The following is a 21,477-nucleotide window of genomic DNA, read 5'->3' as shown; positions in this document are numbered from 1 at the left end:
GAGGAGAATACTGAGAATTAGCCTTTGTTGTAAACAATATATTTTTGTCGACTTATCTTAAGGTTCTAGAGTGTTTCATGTCTGTGTAGATCACGTTCTATTCGGAAGAAAAAGGACGAATAACAACTTATTAGTTATTCTTAATACATTTACGACTCAGAATACAACAATGAAATGCAGTGTTGACCAGAGTTTACTCGTCACATAAACGGGCAGTGTAAAACAAACTTTAGAATGTATTCTACTTCTTGCAAACAAAGAAAATTTGTGTGTCAGGATACACAAAAAAAAACAAACAAAAAAAAAACCCTCAAAAATCAAATGAGAAATACTGAGAACGCAATAACAGAAACAAATCTCGAAACTAATTTAGTAAATGTTGCAGAACTGTTACCTTCCCTTTTTATAGCAAAAATTGCCCAACATATCCTTATAAACTGTACTAATTTTGCTCACATACTTTTCGTGCTGCAGAATATTATGGAAATTGTGACATAGCGTCTGAGGATGAACAGAAGCTTGCTGAAGAAATACAGAAGGAAGAGAGGGACACTGACAAAACTGGAGCTAAATGCCATATCACAGAATCAGAAGATGTAAAAATACTAACCTCCTCCACCTTGGACACTGATCCTCAGTCCTTTTCTGTTCTGTATCCAATCAGACTTGATCTCGGCGAAGCATCTCTACCACCAACCGAGAAACCTAACCGTTCTCACGATGAATGCAGAGCAGGAGAGGCTACTGAGAGAAGCGATGATATGGCCTCGTCACCCATCTTTAGCAAGCCCTGGCAAGACTGCTCTTATTTTTCTGCAGAAGGAGGCAGACTGCAGGTACAAGGATCCGATGTCGTTCTTCAGGTGCCAGCAGGCGTTATAGACGACAACACAAAGGTCGCAGTTCATGTCGCCATTTGTGCTAACGACGTGTACATCAAGCACAAACTACAGCTGCCTGTCACGGAAACCATCGTCAGCCCATTGGCCGAGTTCAAGGCAGATCATGACTTCTGCTTCCAAAATCATATTCAGATCACCTTGCCTACCTGCCTGTCTTCAGACTATGACGTCAACCTTTTGCATGTTTACTGCATAACACATGGAGGACAAGAAGAAGAAATAAATATTAGCGAAATACAAAGACTTGAAGACATGACACAGACACCTGACAAAGAGGCATTAGCAGCCTATTTTTATGTAAATGAAGAAAGACAGGTTGAAGTGATGACGTCACATTTCAGTGGGTACGTATGCACATACTGTGGTCTATGTCAGAACATCGGCCTGCAGGTGTATGCGTCTCCCACGTATGACAATGAGTCTGTGCAAGTGTCCGTCATAGCACGACTCTGGGACAAGATACATATTTCAGACTTTCGACAGGTGAGGCAGAAAACAGTTTCTATAATTTACAGGATATAATCAAACAGTAAACAAGTATAAATATACATTTAAAGGTTTTTATCAATAGATTGAAGCATGTGTTAAAGGCTCTATAAGCAAAGTTAGGAAGAAATACACAGGATGATAAACTATACAACAGAAATTGAAAGTGCAGGAGATATATAAAAACACATTTTATTTGGAGATTGAAAATTGGTAAAAATCGTTTTAAGGCCTACTGATGTTTCAAATTCTGAATAATTGCATTTCATGATTCTGTTTACTTTCAAATAAAATATTTACGCGCCAGGAGGCTTACAAGAATTAAATCTGGCTTAGGTTGGTGGGCCTTTGTACCAGTGCGTATTTTATCGTTTTCATAGAAGTATTAGTGTAAGAAGAAAACACTATTAATGGAATATTATAAAGACAGTTTCTATAATGTACAGTGGAAGCCGGAAGACAATTGTTACAAAGAGGTCTTAAGTACAACATTTCAGCTCAAAAAGATGTTGATACCAGCTGAACTGCAAGTGGACCTTATTATCGACAATGATCAGACGACTACTTGGCAATTTAACCAGAAACTCGCAGCAACAAACGTATGACTTGTTACAATTTTTCTTACATTGTGTATTTGTCTTAGCACAGTTTAATCAATGTGCTTTATATTCTCTTGTTATGGCCAAATACAGCATTCTTTTATCTTATAATCAAGTTAAAAATTACTAAAACGTTAGCCAATTTCTTTTAGAGGGGTGTATACATTCTGATATATATATATACACTGGATTGAGTATTAAATTAGAAAATAATCTCTAGTTCTTTTACGCAGCTTCTGATGTGCGCCTTGGAACTACAGCAGTTTTTTTTTTTTATAAAACAATCGTGAAAAATAAGTTGAAGCCACGAAATGTGCTAAAAAGGTTCGTGTTTTGTCTAACAAATATACCTCCTCATTTCAAGCTTCCACACAAGTTGTCCCAACATCGAAACTTGTATTAAATTGTAACCAACACGTCAGCGTCTGATGGCTACGTAGGGTGGGCTAGTCGTACCTGAGACAACACAAGATGGAATTCTCAGCTGAAGTTTCTTTATTCAGTTTTTCTCGGCGGCTGGCCTGCCTCTCTCTTTCCAATCTCAACCCGGTCCCACGCCACTGTCAGCCCCGCTCTTATTTCCCTACCTTCGAACATTCTAGAATCCAGATCCCTCCATCCCTCGCCCCCCTCGCCCTGTCTGGTCATTGTTCCCCCCAAGTTCTCAGGCGGGTGTAACAATAGACCAGTGGCCGAGGGTGGGCAGTTCAGGGTCGGCTACCACGGATGCAGCCAGCATGGGAAAGGGGGTCAGCGTCGCTCGACGCCGACCTTACAACCAACAATTACATAGTACACTTCTGGAGTGCTACAAAATCATTAAATATGAGGAGACGTTGCAAGATGATCGATGTTTTGTATAAAATTCTAGGAGTATCAAGTACGTGTGATCATGTGTCACATTTGATTGCTAATCCAAGTGCTCAGTACATAAAAGTAAATTTTTGGACAAGTATTTAAACGAGACTTTTTTAGGTATCACGAATCTATATAAAAGCAGTCAATCTTCGTCACCAGAGTAAAAGTGGATTTGAGAAATGGTTGAAAGAGGGGTTTTGGTTTTGATGTTTAGGGGTAGGATAAGGTTTAGACAAGAATTCAGGGCTAAGTGCTTATGAACATAATTATCATACCTTTGTCCCTCATTGTTTAACTGCGAACAGTTTTTTTTTTGTTTGTTTGTTTTGTTTTTGTTTTGTTTTTTTGGTTTTTTTTTTGGTACGATGTCTATAACTGATTGTTTGAGTGCTAGATAAAGGAAAATTTACTTGTGATTACGCAGATTTGACAACACAATTACTTGATGTATTGCAAAAATTGTATAGATCACTGGAATCGGTTTGACTTCGTAGAAATCATGTAGCAAATGGCAGCTCAAATTATTTCTTTTCCAGACATTCTGTCTCAACTGGGGCAAAGTAACATGTGACAACTCCAAAGAACACCAGGCAGTGAAATACACAGACCTGGGTCCTTTCAGTCCTGGCTGGATGCTGAAATGTAAATCAAATGAAAATAGAGGGATGCCTTCAACTCTAGTCGCATGCATTCGTGTTTCACACTTTAAAACGCAGGAGAGTATAGAACCATTGTGGCACAGTGCACCATATCAAGTGGATCTCCAGGTAATAACTGACTTCACACATTTCTTTGCTTGCTTCTATTGTTTCTTCCTTCAACTAAGCGGATGGGTGTGTTAGTGAGAAAGAAAGAAGACGACGATAGGCGGGGAAGTGTGTGTGTGTGAGAGAGAGAGACAGACAGAGAGAGAACTGTATCTATCGATCTATTTATCTATGATTCCTTAAATGTTAGAGTTTTTAAAAATCACACAATGTGGCTTAATGCATTTTTATATTTGTTCGTTTTAACGATGATCCTCTTAATGCTGTCTATTACAATTTTCCCTTCACTTTTCCTCTCAGTAAGTTAACAAAAAAAAAAATCGTTAATCGTTGTGCATAATAAGAATGTGAATTTTCTCTACAATTATATTTTAAATTACATATTTCAAATATATAAAAACATGTTCATGTTTCAGCAGCACAATGGAAAGGAAAAATATATTTCTAATGGTACCAATTGCAGTTTTCCTGGAATCACCATTAATAATGTCCAGGGTAATGTAACTATTGCTCAGCATCTTATCACACGAAAAACAGGAAATGTTCTTCAAATAACAGAGAATAACCAATCAACAGAGCAACCAATGTTACAAGATTATTAAAAGAGTCTCTTAAAAGATACAGTGTTACAATCAACTGTATAAGAGCATACCCGTATCAGGAGGCCTTGAGGTGTACAGTAAGAAGACAACCACACGAGCAAATGATCTGCCCTTGAATTCTGGCTATTGACAACAGTTTGATGAAGTTATTTTTGTGTAATTAAGTAAAAAAAAGACATTTCTTGTTTTATTATTTACATCACACATTTGTTATAACTAATGTGATAACTGTGACTGTGTCGCAAAAGTTTCATCATTAAAAAGTTTATCGTTCTCATGACAAAATAAGAAGCAGAAGCAAATCATCAGCTTGGTCTTGGCTCTTTACTGAAGGGACTACAGGAAACCTGACAGTTCCAATGTGTTGTTTCTTGCACTGATTTACCCCATCCCTAGAAAAATAATGCAAATGCACACCACCCGTCCTTTAACGTGACTCGTCTCCTTGCTTTTGAGTATTTCTATTTGTTCGATTTATGGATATTTTTCATAAAAATTATGTATCGATGTCTTCGTTGTGTAGAGACCAACACACATAGATATATTTGAAACAGCTTTTTAAAACCATTTATATTAAGCTTTCTTTGACTAGTATGTGAATAAATCATTCAAGACTTTGAATCATTGTAAAGAACATGAATTATCTGAAAAGATATCACAGTGTTATAAACACTTTTATGGATTACTGTGACCTGTTATGTCAAACAGATAATCATTACTATATTTTTGAAACTTGTGTGAAATAGTATTTTAAGAGTCACGAATTGATTAATGCTCGGATCGTCAGTATATCCAGTATAGTTAGTGTTAGTTTATATTTTACCATGCGTGCGTTCGTTCAAGTTTAAAACACTCCACAGATAGACCTGACATGCGCTAGGTTGTGATAATATAAATTTGGAATGAACTTTTTTTTCCAAATTTTTACTCAGCTGTGTTAGGTAATGCCTCAATTTATATGTATGAATTGGTATTTAGAGTACACATAGGCAGAAGAAGCCTCATTTATTACAGACAAAAAGTGAAATTATTAAACATTTCATAAATATGATGCTAAAATATAATGATCATATTTGACAAATTGAAAAGATTTTGGAACATGAGATTTCAGCTTGTTGATAAACTTATCGTCGTGTGTCTCAGTTCTCTTATGTTACAGAATCTTATGAGAGCATAGAACAAAGATTGTGCTTTTATTTTCTTCCTCTGTTAAGACGATAGATGAAGGATTTTACAGCTTGTGTAAACTTCAGCTATGTCTCGCCCTGAGATAACGGTAATCAGCATTTCCAGCTGGAATAATAAGTCTCAAATAAAATGCTAATCTTACTTGCTCATTTATAAAATACTGGATCTGCTTATTACCCATATTTTGAGTCCAGTTACAGTTAGCACCATTACAATGGCTCCGTTTATAATCACAAGCTAAAAGTTTGACTGTAAGAACTCTTGACATCCTAAGCTATTCCTCTAAGTAGCAAGGTCAATGGCTTCACAACCTTTTCAGTGTTCTATTCTACGTGTCCAGTGTTCGCATATGTATGCATTTTTTCTATTGAATAAAATATGTTTCTGGTTCTGCAATTACCTCTTTCTCAGTTGCTATATTTATTATCAAAATAAACAATATTGTTATTGTCATTGGTAATTCGACTGTGCGACTAGTTACCGGCAGTCTCGATTTGTGGTTTCGCCCATTAGCGACTTGTTTCCTTAATGCATAAGAAACTGTTTTAGACAGGCTATTCTAACCGTGATGTAAATATTGTGGTGAAAATCATGAACTTTATTAGAACAAGAGTAGTCAGCTACCGACAGTTTAAATTGCTGAAGGACGTTGAGTACAATCACAAACAAGTTGCCTACCACACAAATATGCAGTGGATATGTTGGAAAGAATTATCATGCAAGTTTGAGAGCTCCGAGAAGAAACTGTTCTGTTTTTAGAAATAAATGAAAAGACAAACACTTTCAACGAAGTTTGTGATCGTGAATGGGGTACAGATATTGTCTTCCTTATGGACCACTTGAACAGTGGGGCTCTGCAACATTCTTGTTCATGAATAGTGTTACTTTACACTTTTAGTAGGTTAGGGTTATATAACACTTATGTTCCACAGTAAGCTCCTTCCCTGCCAGCTAATAACAAGTTCAACCATACACCGCGTCGGGAATCGCACACATCACCTACAGAGGGAGGCTTACTCCAACGCACACTTCCGAAGAACTCAGTGGCACTTATTTCACTCAAACACTGGCACAGGTAGTCCCACACTCAGCCACTGAACACAGTTAATCCTTGGCTGAAGAAATTCGCTCGGGCAGACGAAGAAAAACACTCATCGTTGTACACCGTCCTGGAAGGTGAAGGGGTCTTCCCAGCCAAGGTTCCCAGTCACACCAACTCCAGCATCCTCGCGATGGCAAACGCCCAAAGGAAAGAGAATATACTCGGGCTCCCAACAGATCTGGATATTTCACAGTCGTTCGGTGCACAGCAGTTCCTGTAAACTTATTTCTTACTTAATTTTTCTATTACTATTTAAAATTATGCATTAAACCTCTAGTCACATTACAAACAAATTTATTACCTGGAGAGTTTACACGCTAGGAGTAAAGTGTATTAATCATTTTACATTTTACATGCTAACCATGCAGTCCACGTATCCAAATGAGGCAAACATCAGTGAGAGAGTCGTCAGAGGTGTTTAGTGTGATGGTTAAGGTAGTCGCCAAAACAAAACGCATTTTTAATTAATGAACTGAAGCTGGTAAATATCCCTACACCTATGTGCTGAGTAGAATAGGACACCTCTACATCTGTACTTTATCTGGATGTTCATCTCGGGCGAGGTTTGGGAAACTCCCACTGATTGGATTACACCTGTTAATAAACTCAATACATGTATACAGTATCTAGATGTATGACTTGATTGAGGTTCGGAAAACCCCGATAGTGTTGATCTCATCTATAAATAACTTCGGGAAATCAGAGTTGAGTAGTTCGCTCCAGCAGTCGTGTCCGAGCTTGACAGGAAGCCTGCGAGTAGGTAAAAAGTTGTTTTATCGTTACATCAGTTAGTCGATATGGTCTGGTATCATTTCTTAAGATTCCAGAATGTACTGTCTCGTTGTTTTACCGCCCATTCCTGGTTATTAACATGTTTATTACCACTCAGTGACAATAGGCTCGGCAGCTACAGTTTGAAAGATTTGATCAGCAGCCAAGATGGCGCTGGTGGACTAGAGTTATGCATTAGAATTTTTAGTTTTGACATTCTTGTTTGGGAGATGATCATGACTCACTTACATAATTGAGCAAGAAACGTGCTCCAGTTCTTACTGTATTTTTGTTTTGTTTTGATGTAGTCCCTGTCGTGATTAGAATTATCCTTTGATGGGACATCCGGGGTACTTCCGGGGTCTTAGTATGATGTTTGCAGGCTGGCGAGTCAGCCATATTGTTTATGTTCAATGAATACAGTTTTAAGGTGGTGTACATAATTGCCGGTTTGTATCATGCATGTCCCAGCTCGTTTTAGACCTTCAGCCGGTTGCGATGTTTTCATTGTCTGTTAGACACGTGTAACATGCCATGAAATGTTGTTTCAGTGTTGATTATAAATATGCACTCATATTACCCAACATGTAAGTCGCTTTCGCATATATTACACCGTTAGCGCGCGCACACACACACACACTTGTGGTTGAAGATTTTCTAGTGTGTGGATAACCGTGTATTTGTGTTTATTACATTGGAAAAGAAATCACCTTAAACTCTAGGTTCTGTACATTATTCATACTCGGAGTACAATGTCCTGTGTTGTTTACGTCTGTGTCCAACAGCAACACCCAATTAAAATGCAACATTTCGCGTACGTGGGAAGCTAAGAGTCTGTGTTCGCACTTTCTGTTCGAGGAGATCAATTAACTGGTTGTCGTATATTATGGTTATGCGAATGCTTCACCGGGTTGCAATCATTGCTGTCTGTGAAGTAAGACCAGTCCATTTACATAAAATTTACTTTGTTGGTATTGTCTCTAATCAGTGGTTTGTCTGACCAATACGTGCGATAACACAACGCCTTTAAAAACACCAAGCATTTCGACATTTGCGAGCATAAAGCTTGCTGGTAGCTCAGGCCTCACACTCTTTCTCACACAATTAGTGACAGTCTGAGTGCCTTTAGGCCGTTTTTAGTAAAATAAATGATGTCGGCGATCATCCACAAGATTCGTCAACAAATTCGTTGGAAGCTCAGTTCGTCATCTGAACAAAATAATACAGTTAAAGTGCTATTTACCTAAGAAAGCGCAAACAGCCACATGTGCTATAAATATTATCAAACCGATTAAAATAGGACAACGATTGTTTATCTAAAGCTATACTAAGGCTATGACTGGCATATGAAATCTAATTATTAAATATGTCAGTGTAAGAATTATCAATGTAGAAATATTTACATTATGAACTAAATTATTTATTAAACTATATAATTATGAACAAAAAAATGCTATCAATCGCAGTTCAAAATTTTAATCATTTGATATTTAAGCCTATGGTATATCGTGCTGTTTACTGTAAATGGAAAGTAAAAAATGAAATCAATACCAAATATTTAGAAACTTTATGATCTTATAATGCTCCAAGGGTATCCTAATCCCCAGTGGTAGTAATAATAAAAACTGGCTTTTGGAATGTAAATTCAGTAAAAACTACCTTTACATATGTAACGTTTTTAACGAAAGAGTGTGTTGAATGTGTCTGCGAGCGCGTGTAAACATCTGCATGTAAACCACGCTCGCCGCACTCTTTCACCTTTTTCAACAAAAAGGTCCGGCCAACGATTAACACATTTAATGTTTATGAAATTAACTAACGATGAGATGAGGATGAAACAAAATAAAATAACGCTACCCCCTCCAGCGTCAACCTCCTCCTAACGTTTCTCAGACGGTTGGCGCTGACGTGATCACTGACTGGACCAGCAGGTTACGTCCGATGTATCACTTCACGCAGTTCGTGAAGCTAAGGAGAGATTAAAGCCGTATCGGCGAAGATATTATATTCCGACTGAATTGATTTCCACACCACACTCGGAATACACACGATAATACGCCTCAGGAAAAACGTTGGGTATCCGCTGCAGGCAGTTAACCATACACTGTTCACTGACCACGGAGCTCTGCACTCTCTAACTGCTTGGTCTCGTCTCTGTCGAGAACCGTTAGAATCCCCTAGTTAACTCGTCCTTTTTTTCCTCCTGACCAATCAGGCACCCCTAGCGACCAGGTAACTAGGACGACCATCCAACTGTCTTTCTTGGAGACTCTCTCAACCAATCATGAGTACTCCATGGCTCTCCATTGCCTACCGTCGCCCTAGTTACGCTGTGCTAAGCTGTTTTACGTCATTCACTATATGACGCGAAAGAATCGTCACGCAGAGCTACGTCAGCGCTCGCGCGACTGCTCTTCCCTGACCACAGGGAAAGTTAAAAATAAACATGAATCTAACTAGATTCGTCTCAATCGCGAATCGTTACAACATACCAGCTTTTTCTTTCTGTCAGTTTGCCATCGTCTTTGATCCGCTCAATGACAAGTGTATCTAGTCTTGGATATTATCTAGCCATACTTTTGTGCCTGTTTCTTCTCCTGCCTCCTTCTGTTGTATACTTCATGGTTGTTTGATGTTTGATCAAGATGGCCGCTCCTCGTTGTGCGACGTCTGCAGCTCTCAACCCGATTTCGCTTTTTCTTCATTTTTCATCGTTTTTCGTCTGCCACTGTGTCGGGTAGTCGTTGAGTGATAGACTTGGGTGTCGAACTGTGTGTAGTGATGATGATCTTACGTTCAGTCTTCTTAGGCATGTGGTTTTTTTTTTTCATTTTGGATGGATGTGACCGTTACCACTAGCCGACAATATTTAGATGGCGGTCAGCTTATTTAATGTTGGCCCCCGGCTTCATTACTCCGCGAGCTCTTGCTTCGTCTTCATTCATCTGTTATCCGGAGTTTTAGGAGTTTTAGGGCTCGCAAATCGACATTACTCGGCTCCCTCCACTTCGCAAATCACACAGGAGAGGACGCAGAGACGGTGTGAAGCGGAGACTCAAGCAGTTTCGTCTGGACGATCGACACAGGTTTCCACCTCATCCTTCTATCCTGCTATCCGATGTCCAGTCGATTCGTGGCAAGACTGATGAGCTTGAGGCGTGGCTTACACAACTTTCGACTGTTCAGGGATACTTGTTTGTTGGTGTTACGGAAACATGGCTCCACGAAGGTGATGCAGATCTGGACATCTCGGTTTCTCTGGCCCGTTTCGATCAGATAGATCTGCTACAATTACTGGCATGAGGAGTCTGTTTCTATGTCAACAGCAGGTACTGTAATACGGTTATTATTCGTGAAAGGATGTGTACTCGCGACCTTGAACTTCTCACGATTTCTCTTCGCCATTTTTACCTCCCGAGAAAATTCCCCAGCTGGTTTTCACCCTTGTGTATATTCATCCCAGGGAAAATGTTTCCAATGCGTTACAGTGCATCGCAGATGTGACTCACCATCTCAACTCGATGTGTCCTGATGCTCTTAAGTTTATTTTATGAGATTTTTGACTGAATAAGACATGAATAGTTGTGTGCATGAAATTATGAATTTTTAAGTTTTTAATTTTTAATCGAGCTGCAACAGAATTGCCCTCTGGGACAAATAAAGTCGTATCGTATCGTATCGTATCGTTGTCATTACACGTTCTTATGACCTGAAATCGTGTTCATACTTACCTGCCCTTGTGTATTATTCCTGCTCGCTGATGTAGATTCTGTAAGAGAAACGAAATGACTTATCGTATTATCACCAAAGCAAATACATCGTTTTTCTCATTCATTCCCATAGATTGTAAAGCTGATGCTTTGTCAAACAGGTCGGCAAGTTCTTGAATGTTGCTGACCAGTCCTTCAACTGCAAGAAAAGTGTGCCCTTTAAGTGATGATTATTTCCCTTGATATTTTGACCAGTGCAACAGAAAACTGAAACTCTCTCTCTCTCTCACACACACACACATGATGGTTATTTTGTAATCAAACTGTACAGAATGTCTCGGATATATTTTCAGCTTCTGACTTATTATCAATCATCAAACATTGCTCAACAGTAACGAGATGAGTTACTAACCCTGACATTGTAAGCTGACGGCGGACGAAGTGACAACATGGATGATGATCCGCCCTCTACCCCCCAGACGGTGAGTAGCCAGTGACGGCCATACCATACCTATAATCACAGCTATGTCAGTGAGGTACAAAACCCAAGCCATGTAAGAACTATTAGACAAAAATTAGATGCACTAGACAAAAATTAACCGAGACCTTAGGTTACTTCTGAGATCCCTGGTTTACAGATGCTGTCACAGATGACTCACATGGCGGGGGGTTAAATGATGTATCATTGACTAAAGTACTTATAGCAACTGAACCTAACCACATCATTACAGTTCACATACAGTAATGAATATCTCTCAAAGACGATTTTTTTAACCGTACATGGAAATTAGTTTTCGTCAATATTATTGCCAAATATGAATCAGATTGTTCGAACCCCGAACGTAGTATCAGCTAATTTTGTTTAATACAGTGAATACATGTACTAGCAGAAACAATTGTTAAGATCGTTTGATAGCAGATGTGTACAAAAAATACACTTTAGCACATTACATTCGCTGACATGTTTGTTACCTTGTTTACCTTATCTTTTGTTCTCTCCGCTACATTAAGGTGAAAAACTTGACTGAATACACAGAAGTACTCACTACTGGAAGTCTTCTTGAAAAGGCCACAGAAAAATCAGGTACACAAATAGTCTTCAGAAACTGCAGTCATATCTTTTGTGTTACGTGTTATTTATCTCTACGTTCACACATTAGAAAACCCTTAAATGATCTCAAAGTGTCGTGCTGTCACATAGACCGTATGTATATACGTATGTACAGTCGTGAGATTTGTGCCCCAGAGATCCGGCTGCTGGTGCACAGCACTTCTAAGAATAAAAGTTGAAATTAATAAGCTGGACACATCGCTAAAAATGGTGATGAACTATATAAACAGGAACTTTGTGGACTAGATATGACTGTGAAACTTCCACGAGAGTGTATTTAACATACATTTATGTAGTACTTTGATTTACTTTTCTGTTAGTTAAATGTTAATGATGGTGGTTAATCCTGCATTACACCTGATAGTCCACTTTCAGTCTGTGTTGAGATTCAAGCGAATATTGAAGGAATGTTTCATTTACAGGCTGGCTTTATACTTACAAATTCTCTTAGGGCTCATATTTGGTGTTTAAGATATCAGAGACGAACTCCAGTGGTCCGAGTTAACAGATTCTGGTAGATTCAGACAATATAAACATATTTTGGAAAATATAGCTCCTAAAAGCACAATCGTTTATTTATTATCTTATTCCAAAGATGGTGATTTGGATCTCTAGTCAGTAAGTCCCGGAAAATCTCAGTCCATGGCGGGAATAACCTGCTACATGAGAGCTGGTCCATTAACATCAAAACAATACACTTTTTCCCACTTACACTAACAATGTTTTTTTTAAATTTCAATTATTTTATCAATCCGCAGAATTTCCATCGTCTTTTAAAAATGACAACAGCATTCGAGCATTCACATGTTTCCACGTGATTTATGTTACAAAGCAGTTACACTTTTATACATTTACTTTACAGATTCTGAAAATTTTATCTTTGTTTTCTCTTCATTGCACACAGATAATAGTGGGTGGACATGATAGATTACTTATTGAGTGTATCTGTAACTGTAATACCTTACACGTGACCATTTTTTTTCTTTCTTCATATCTCCTTAAACTGTCTCTTAAGAGACTTCACACGCCGTTTTCCCAAGTTGCAAATATTGCAAAAAACGCATATTAACCTTACAGACTTTGTTTTTTCTAATGATTTTCTAACGAAATCTCAGTGCTTTTATTATTTTTAAACCTACACTGACTTTAAGAGTAGCACATAGTCTTACACTCTCAAGCAAATGGCGCGTGTTGCGGTAGTCATACAACAGTCCGTTATAAGTCTTCTTCCCCTCCAAAGTTCAAAGCACTTTACATTGTCACCTCAACAAGTAATCACTTCGCTTGTCCAGACAATCAGGCCGAGGAGGAGCCCGACGCAGAAATGGTGCCGACATTAAAAAAACTGGTGATGCAGCAGCAAGAGCAATATTTTCAGGCGCTGTTAGCTAAGCGATCTGAGGGCGAGGATGAGCACACGTTCAATCTGCGTCAGCTCCAGAAGATAATGCAGCAGGAGCGACAACCGGCATTGGAACCAGAGACGAAGGTTCTTTCCTCGCAGAGGAGTAGTTCTGGAAGACTGTACTGGAAGGAGGGTCATCGGGATATGTTTGACATCTATCATCGAGAAAAGCTACCTATACATCATCACCGAGCACGGGGCAGATGGAAGAATAAAGGTGAGAGGTTAGTCTCGAGAATCTGCCATATACATAGTTTACACGATGGGAGACTTTAGCAGAATGATGCTGAGTTAACATCACTATTTACAGGATGGGTCACAGCTGCTTCATCTTTACTTTTGTTTACTGCTGACCATAGGTTAAAACAACAGTTTTCTTCGTCAGCTTTAAGACCAAAGGAAAATGTGATGGGGAACCTAGTGAGCCACAGATATAGTGAATATGGGGAATAAAAACTTCATTCGTAGTTCTTACATAAATGGTCACACATAGGGGAAAGTATGTTTGATACGCACACAATTATTCTATTATTTGATTCAGGAGAAATAGAAGATTTTATTTTATGAGTGAAGAAGAAAGCAAGCATAGGTATCACTGTTATGAAATGTTAGACTTTTTCTATATTTTTTATTTTCTTGCTTTTGTCCTCAGGAACATTTTTAACGAAAAATGAGACTGAGCCACACTTCAGCATGTACCCGACAGCTAAGGTATGAAGGTAAAATGTCGTGAAAAATATATAAAAATATCGAATTTCTCTTGTGTCTACGTATTCTGTGTTGATTGCAAAAGTAGTAGTTGCTTGATCAATTAATTAATCAAATCTTAATTAATCAAATCTGCTTAATTTGACATTTTTCTTTCTCACTGAAATTCGGTTTTAACATGGATATTCTACCAACTGCCAATCCATTTTGAAACAGTTATACATATGACAAAAGAAATTACAAATACGAAATTTCCAGACTTTGTCACAGTCATCATCAATAATTTTATCATCATTTAATGACACCCAAGACTGTCTATTCCATCAGCTGATGATTACTTCTTCTATTCAACTTTAAACGAGTGACATTCCGCAGACACTTCCTCCTTCTGTGGACCTCTCGTTTGGAATTTTCTGCTACATTCTCTACATTTGTACCTTTCTAGTCACAAAACCAAGTTCACTTACATAATCAAGCAAAGTCTTCTTATTGCTTCATCGTCATCCACGAACTTCATGTTTCGCACGGTGTAATCAATTTGCTTTTGCTTGTTTTTTTATATCATTTTCTATCTTTCATTGAACTCTCTACACACAAATAAATATGTTATGCAAATTATATTATCGCTTTTTTGATAACCTGTGTACAGGATTTTACACTAGAAGAGAGCCAAGAAGCCTGGATACAGTGGGTGAACGACGCCTTTCCTAATCTTCATGGCACCAAGTTCTGGCTTCCTGTCTGTGCACAGGACTTTGCTTCGTTGTATTGTAGCGATAAACAGTCAAAACTGTATATTTCCCGGAAACAAACTCCTTGGTACAACTCGGTCAAAAACGACTCAGCCTTACAGCGGGTGTTGCTCTGTCTGAAGGAAAGATCAGAAGCAAAGGACGAGGTGATGTTTGTGCTGAGTCAGCTGTACTTTGGACAAAATTCCGGCGAACCTTGTTACTCAGCAGCAGCTGTCTATTTACCTCCATCCCACAGTGTCCCTCCTGCTCCACTAAGGAACTGGGAGGAAGGCGACTTTGACCTGCTCATCATTCACAGAACCTACGGTCTTGTCGTCTGCGAGGTGAAGGCATTTGGCGATAACTCATCTAAGAGTGGCATGTCACAACACGATGTAGACAGCAAGATACGAAGTAAACTCAAAGAGGCCATATTACAGGTGGACAGGGCGGAGGCCGTGTTGTCACACCTGGTGTCAGACATCGTCCCAGGCCTGCGCATCACAAAGACAATTGCTTTCCCGAACCTTACAGGTCATCAGGTACAACAGGCACTTGCTGAGGATCCGATACTGATTGAGGTAACATCGCAATGTTAGTGCTATAAAATCATTTTATATGCTCTTACAAGTAAAGTGACATAGTTTACTAATAGTTTTTACATCGTTGGAGGTCACTACATGACACTCGCTGAAGATCCCGGATCTACTGAGAAAAACAAATTTTCGTTGTCACACAGAGTATAACCAACCAAGTATCAAATGTATCCTAAATAATGTGGGCTATCATTGTGCCTGCCAGCTGAATGTTGAAGTTATCCTTTATCCATGTTTACTTTTTGTGTTTTCATGGGATCGCTCTATTTTTCGCTAGCGGACTATACTGTGGAGCATTTAGTTTGGTGACTTGTCTAAGACAGAAGTGGGTTTCCTCGTAATTTATAATCGACTTTTTGAACCTACTTTATTGTTTATTAAACAAGAACTCTGACTGATGGATGAATCATGGTGCCCTGCCATAATTCGGACATTTTAGACTACTATATTTAACTTTTCATCCGGGACCTTGGCAAACTGTGTGAGAGGCTGTCACACATGTCGCCTGAACACACTATGTCGCATGCTCGACCACTGATCCAACAGCTGACAACGCAACCACTAGCCATCTCTCAAGTGCATTACAGCCGCCATTCACCCCTCCCCTTCCCATATTTTTGTTTTTAAAGTTCTCGTCATCAGCTTCTATTCCTCTAAACCCTTTTCCAGTTCTCTATAGTGTTTCCTAAAGGGCCAGTCTTCTACACCCTCTACCCGCAACATCTGTTGTTGTCCATGTGTCACGGCACGGGTGGTGCAAGCTACACATTCACGCCAGACAAGTCCGCATTCTTCAACACACAACACACACACAGTTCTGACTAGAGTATGGTCAAAAACATCTATGACAAGTGAACATCGAAGGAGCGGGTTTCGAAACGTATCATGACTGGTAATCCAATAACTTCTACTCTTAATTACATTTATCAATCTCTCAATTCACAACTCATAACAGTTTCCAAAGTTCAACTCCTCAATATATTATCAATTTCTAGCCATGCACACTAACTATCATCATACCCTCTCTAAGAATCATCAAAATATCAGTTGCCCATAACGATTCTCACAATTCAGCCTCCCACTATGTTAGGGTTGTCGCCCTCAGCATCTCCAGCCACTAGAATCCAAATAACACAAACGACACTTATAATCCCAGTGAATCGGTTGATCCTTCCCCGAGGTGAGGGGAGGAAGAAAGAAACTTTGGCCGCTCCTCGTAACTCAGCGATTGACGGCACTAGAAGGCCGTACACAACACTGGCCAGTGTGTCGGTGAGACGGTTTCCGGGGTCACAGCGGAGATACTCCACGGTGACGTCACGGGGCCGACGGTGCTCCACTGGCCTAGTTACAAATCCTCGATAGGCCCGTTGGTCGATCTCGTACAGTTCTTTCAGCCCTATAATTAAAACCTTGTGTAGGCGAGGATAATCCACAAGGGGTCAGTACCGCGCCGCATTCAGCGTCGATGGACACTACCTTGCTCCACTATGTAATCTCAACTCGGGAGATTTACAAGTCCTGACTTAGGCACTTCTTCTTCCTTCACTATTCTGGGCCTAAGTAAAATTTATACCTCATTCCCGCCAAAAATCTACTGCTGAACCGGGTCCACCAAATATTTCGTCTCACGGTTAACCCTTTCCCCTCCGACTTTCTTCTTCATTGTCCCATACAAATCTACACTTGCAGCCCATAGGTCGAGAAGGGGTTAAAATAATCTTAAAAACACGGAGGCACGGACTGGTCCTTGACACTATGTATTCCACCATCTGGCCATCAGAGGCTATACGCAATTATACAATACCTCTCCACCCACAGAAATCGCTCTCCTTTTTTTGGTCACTTCTTTCTTTCATCCAGAATGTCATATTGAACTCCAGTTTCTCCATGTAGCCAATAAATCACAACTTCCATCTCGGACGCATTTTCACTATCGACGTTACCTGACACGAGACTGTCATCAGCTGGTTGCTTCCTTGATATTCTCTCCCCGGACTACTGCAACTCTCGTTTCTAGCCTTCTGGTTCCCGCTTCCGCAACCCTCAACTCTTGCAGAAAGTCGCTGGACGCCTGATGCTTCGGTAAAGTGACATACACGTGACATATCCTGCTTAGCTTACTTCACTGGCTGCCAATCAACGACCGTAGTACTTGTAAACTGAAATGGTTTTTCATCAAATATCTCAAACTCTAATTATTTTTTCCATGTTTTACCATTTTTTTTTCTTTGGTCTTTCTTTGTCATCATAGAATGTGATTTATTTGCTAAAAACTCTCGAAGCTGGATGTTGGATGTTGTGATTTGCAAAGCTCAGTGAGATTTTCAATGTCTAGGATATGATATTCTGTAAGTTTTTTAATTATTTGATATCTCCAAAAATCCTGTTATTAGCAGAAAAAGCATACATTCAGATAAAACTGTCTCATGGCTGTGTACTGAGTCGTCCATAACTATATGTTAAATATCTTTCATAAAATTGAAAGCATCATGTAATCATCTCATTTTGAATAATCCCCAGGTAAGGCCAAGTTATTCGACATCGCAGCAGAAGTGTTGCTAGGTCGAGGCTTGAAATAAAAGATGGTAAAGGTGTAAGAATCATAGAGATGAACTACATATTCAACATATACCCTTGACACTGTGAACCACTTACATACTTCGTTATTTTTACGGTCCTTAGACTTAATATCTTTTGTCTCATCTATCAATAGCTTTTGAATCAGTAAACTGTTGCTGAAACTCGATTAAAACAATCAACGTTCCTGATGCCGCCCAACCTTAAGTAAGCTTGAAAGTGTTCGATGATAGTAACCTAGGTTGTCAAACCCCTGTATCGCATGAAGAAACGACAAGGAGAATTTTAAGTTTCCATTTACTTCCTAAAAGCTTCACATGTCGACAGATTATTTTTAACACAGAAAAGCTTTACTTCAGGTTAATGATACCAAATGATGACAGAAACAGAAAGTAGGACTACTCACTACTATTGTCGTTGTCTCCAGTGATTTGACCAGAAACTTAAAAAGTTCATTGACTAAACCAAACAGCTGAACAGCATATTTTTAATTCTAAACACTTTATGGCCTTGTTAAATTTATTTACACAATCAGTTTTAGAAAAACACAGTGCGCAACACAATTTTAAAACATTATAAAATAGTTTTTTTTAATAAAAACAAGACTTTCTTACTAAGATTTTTGTTTCCATTAGTAATATTTTTCACTGCACTTGTGCAACACTTCTAAATGACTAGGAGCAAAACTTAAAAGAATTTACTTCTTTAGAACAGTTTAAAGTGTTAGAGATATGTTGTGCAGTTATCACCAGACAGGAACTGTGAAAAATGGGTTGTTTCAGGATAAAAAAAAGAAAGGTGCATTTGAGTGATGGTTCAACAATACCTGGTTATTTTACAGGCTCTGTGTCGGTGTCTGGGAGCAACAGATGTTGCGGGCGTCACTGACCTTTGTCTCACCTCTGATCAGCTTTCCTTCTCTGGTACCCCGGGTATTGTCAGCACTGACTTTGGTGACTGGTGGTTGCTATGTGTGGCTGGGTGTGGAGATGCAACCGAAATCAGTTTTGATGATTACAAGAGACTGTTGGCCAGGTTAGTACTAACAGGTTTCAAAATCAGTTATTATACTTGATAAGACACGAGATCATACAGATAATTTAAACCCCGTATCTAGCGGATCCTATTTTTTAAAAACGGATGTCAAAATATTTACCAACATTTATTCTGTATTGAAAACACACTCACAAATACAGAAAGAACACATTCAAAAGAATTAAACTGTAGTAAACCAGCGCGAGATAGCTTTCATAAACACAGACCTTTTAAACGGTCGAATGACCAAAATAAAAAAATCAGCAAGAAGACAGAAGGCCTGCTGTCCTAAAACGTGGAAACCAACTGGTTATTAAAGTCTCTCGTTGTAGAACAGCCAAGTCTCCGGAGGAACGAATGATTTTAATGGAGAATAGATAGATAGTATGTTAGATATGGTGACAGAGGAGGAGCCCTAGGTGACCCTAGGTCATGTCACAGCCATGTGGTGATCAACTCAGACTTGAAAAAAACAGACAGATGAGTGCACTGAGAGGAGGTAGGACATGACTACTTCTTGTTGGCATAGAACAATGAGTGCAGAGGAGTTGTAAGGCCAGTTGTACAACACATTTCTACTTGCAAACTCTTTCAGAACTTAAATGTGTTTAGATAACACAGTGCACAACACAAGTTTACACTTTCAAAAAATTGTTTTAAACAAGATAAAACTGCTTAAGCCAGATTTTCCTTCCCAACATCTGAATTTTCGTATGCACTTGTGCAAAGCAGTGACTTCTGAAAAAAAGTTTCTACGTTTGGTTCCTTAGAACAGCTTTGTGTTTTAGAAACATCTCGTGCAACCAGCCACTGAACTCTCTGTAGTTTGTCAGTTATGTGTTGTGAATAGCCAGCAACTGAGCTCGCGATAAAGTCTGGAAACAACTACTGAACAAATAAGGACTTAAGTTGTCTGAACATTTGGGTATTAATAAGTTTAAAGACAAATATGAGTTCGATGGTTGTCCATGGGAGTGTCATTCGAGGGATAGAAGCTGTGAAAAGGATGATGTCAGCTTGAAACATAAAAGATAACGTTTTTGAAGTGTTTCCGAATGTTTCCATGCTATGAGAGATTTTAGCGCATTAGCAGAGAAATAAATAAAGATGAAGATATTCAAATCAGCAGCAGCCCAACATAAATCCTTTCACTGGCATGAAATGCTGAGCGATGATGACAATGATGATGACGATGATGATGATCGTATTCTGTTACCCGGCTGTATTGGTTAACTGCGCTAAATTGGATGAATAAAATAGTTTAGAGATGAAATATCTTCTAAATTCGAGTAACTGGCCACTCGTAAATCGAGAAGCGGTGTATACTCATTAAAATCAAGTTACAAATCAAACCCCTCAACTATTCAACACAATGGAAATTATGTCAAATTGGAAATATTAATTTCTGTTAATCCGAATATTGATACATTATTTTGTGTTCGACTAGTTTGTACTATATTTGTACATTGTTTCACTTAATTTACTAGATTCTGCGGTCCGGCGGTAACAGTGACTGTTCCATGCCTGTCTCCCCCACGCCTGTCACTCAAAACCTTGGACCAACCTTCGTCGTCCACGACCCTGTGTCATGCTGTGATTACATTGTTCCCGGAGCAAGTTCATCTGCTGAACACAGCGACTCCCAGGGTCCTTTTGACTGGACCTCCTGGTACAGGTAAAAGTCTGGTGCTGCAGCTGAAGGCTACAGAATGGCTGCGATGTGGATGTGACGTCATCATGGTCAGACCCCGGAGACGGGGAGGTGCACCGAGCTTGATCACGTATTACCTGCTGGAACAGACCATAGAAACACAAATGGCAAAGACTGGGAAATCAGGCCAGCTTTATCTTCTAGATTATGACTTCTGTGATGATTATAACTTCTATTTTGATGATGATTTGACTGTCTTGTCACTAGCGGCGAAGGGAAGACCGCTGTATGTCATCGTAGATGCACTAGTGTCGCCTTCTGACAGGTAATCAGTAACATGAGAAGCAGATAATAAGAAATCAGAAACATGGAGATAATTCTATTGTTGTGAAATATCTGGAGATGAGAGTCACAAAGATTATTGAATGAACGAGTTAGATTATTGTTTGACTGACTAAGCTGACCTGGATTTCGATCTCCTATCAAGGCAATCTGCTTTTTCCCTACTTGGTAGCACTCGTTGTAAAGGCCAGCTACTTTGCTGTATTTACTGGTTTAGAGTAAAGCACAAACTCCCCAGCCCTTTCGACTACGTAATGCAAACAGCTGGAGGCCCCAAATTTTCATGACAATTAAATATATATATATATTTGTGTGTTTTCCTTTTTTTGA

At 39.1% G+C, this 21,477-nt stretch overlaps 2 protein-coding genes across 6 annotated transcripts in view; both read left to right on the top strand.

Annotated features, from left to right (window-relative positions):
• Positions 1-6,182, top strand: part of LOC112557461 — a gene marked incomplete in the record, with an annotated part of 80,069 nt that extends 73,887 nt beyond the window's left edge. The window contains 4 exon segments of the mRNA XM_025227335.1: positions 475-1,385; positions 1,835-1,987; positions 3,382-3,612; positions 4,029-6,182. Of these exon segments, the coding sequence (XP_025083120.1) occupies positions 475-1,385; positions 1,835-1,987; positions 3,382-3,612; positions 4,029-4,214 (1,481 nt within the window).
• The window catches only part of LOC112557458, a 164,655-nt gene that overhangs the window by 124,780 nt on the left and 18,398 nt on the right, over positions 1-21,477 (top strand). The gene's annotated exons all lie outside the window — the stretch shown is intronic.

Source organism: Pomacea canaliculata, linkage group LG2, assembly GCF_003073045.1.
Source record: "Pomacea canaliculata isolate SZHN2017 linkage group LG2, ASM307304v1, whole genome shotgun sequence".
Classification (NCBI taxonomy): Eukaryota; Metazoa; Mollusca; class Gastropoda; order Architaenioglossa; family Ampullariidae; genus Pomacea; species Pomacea canaliculata.
The sequence above is the reverse complement of the archived record's forward strand: the minus strand, read 5'-3'. Positions and strand labels throughout refer to the sequence as shown.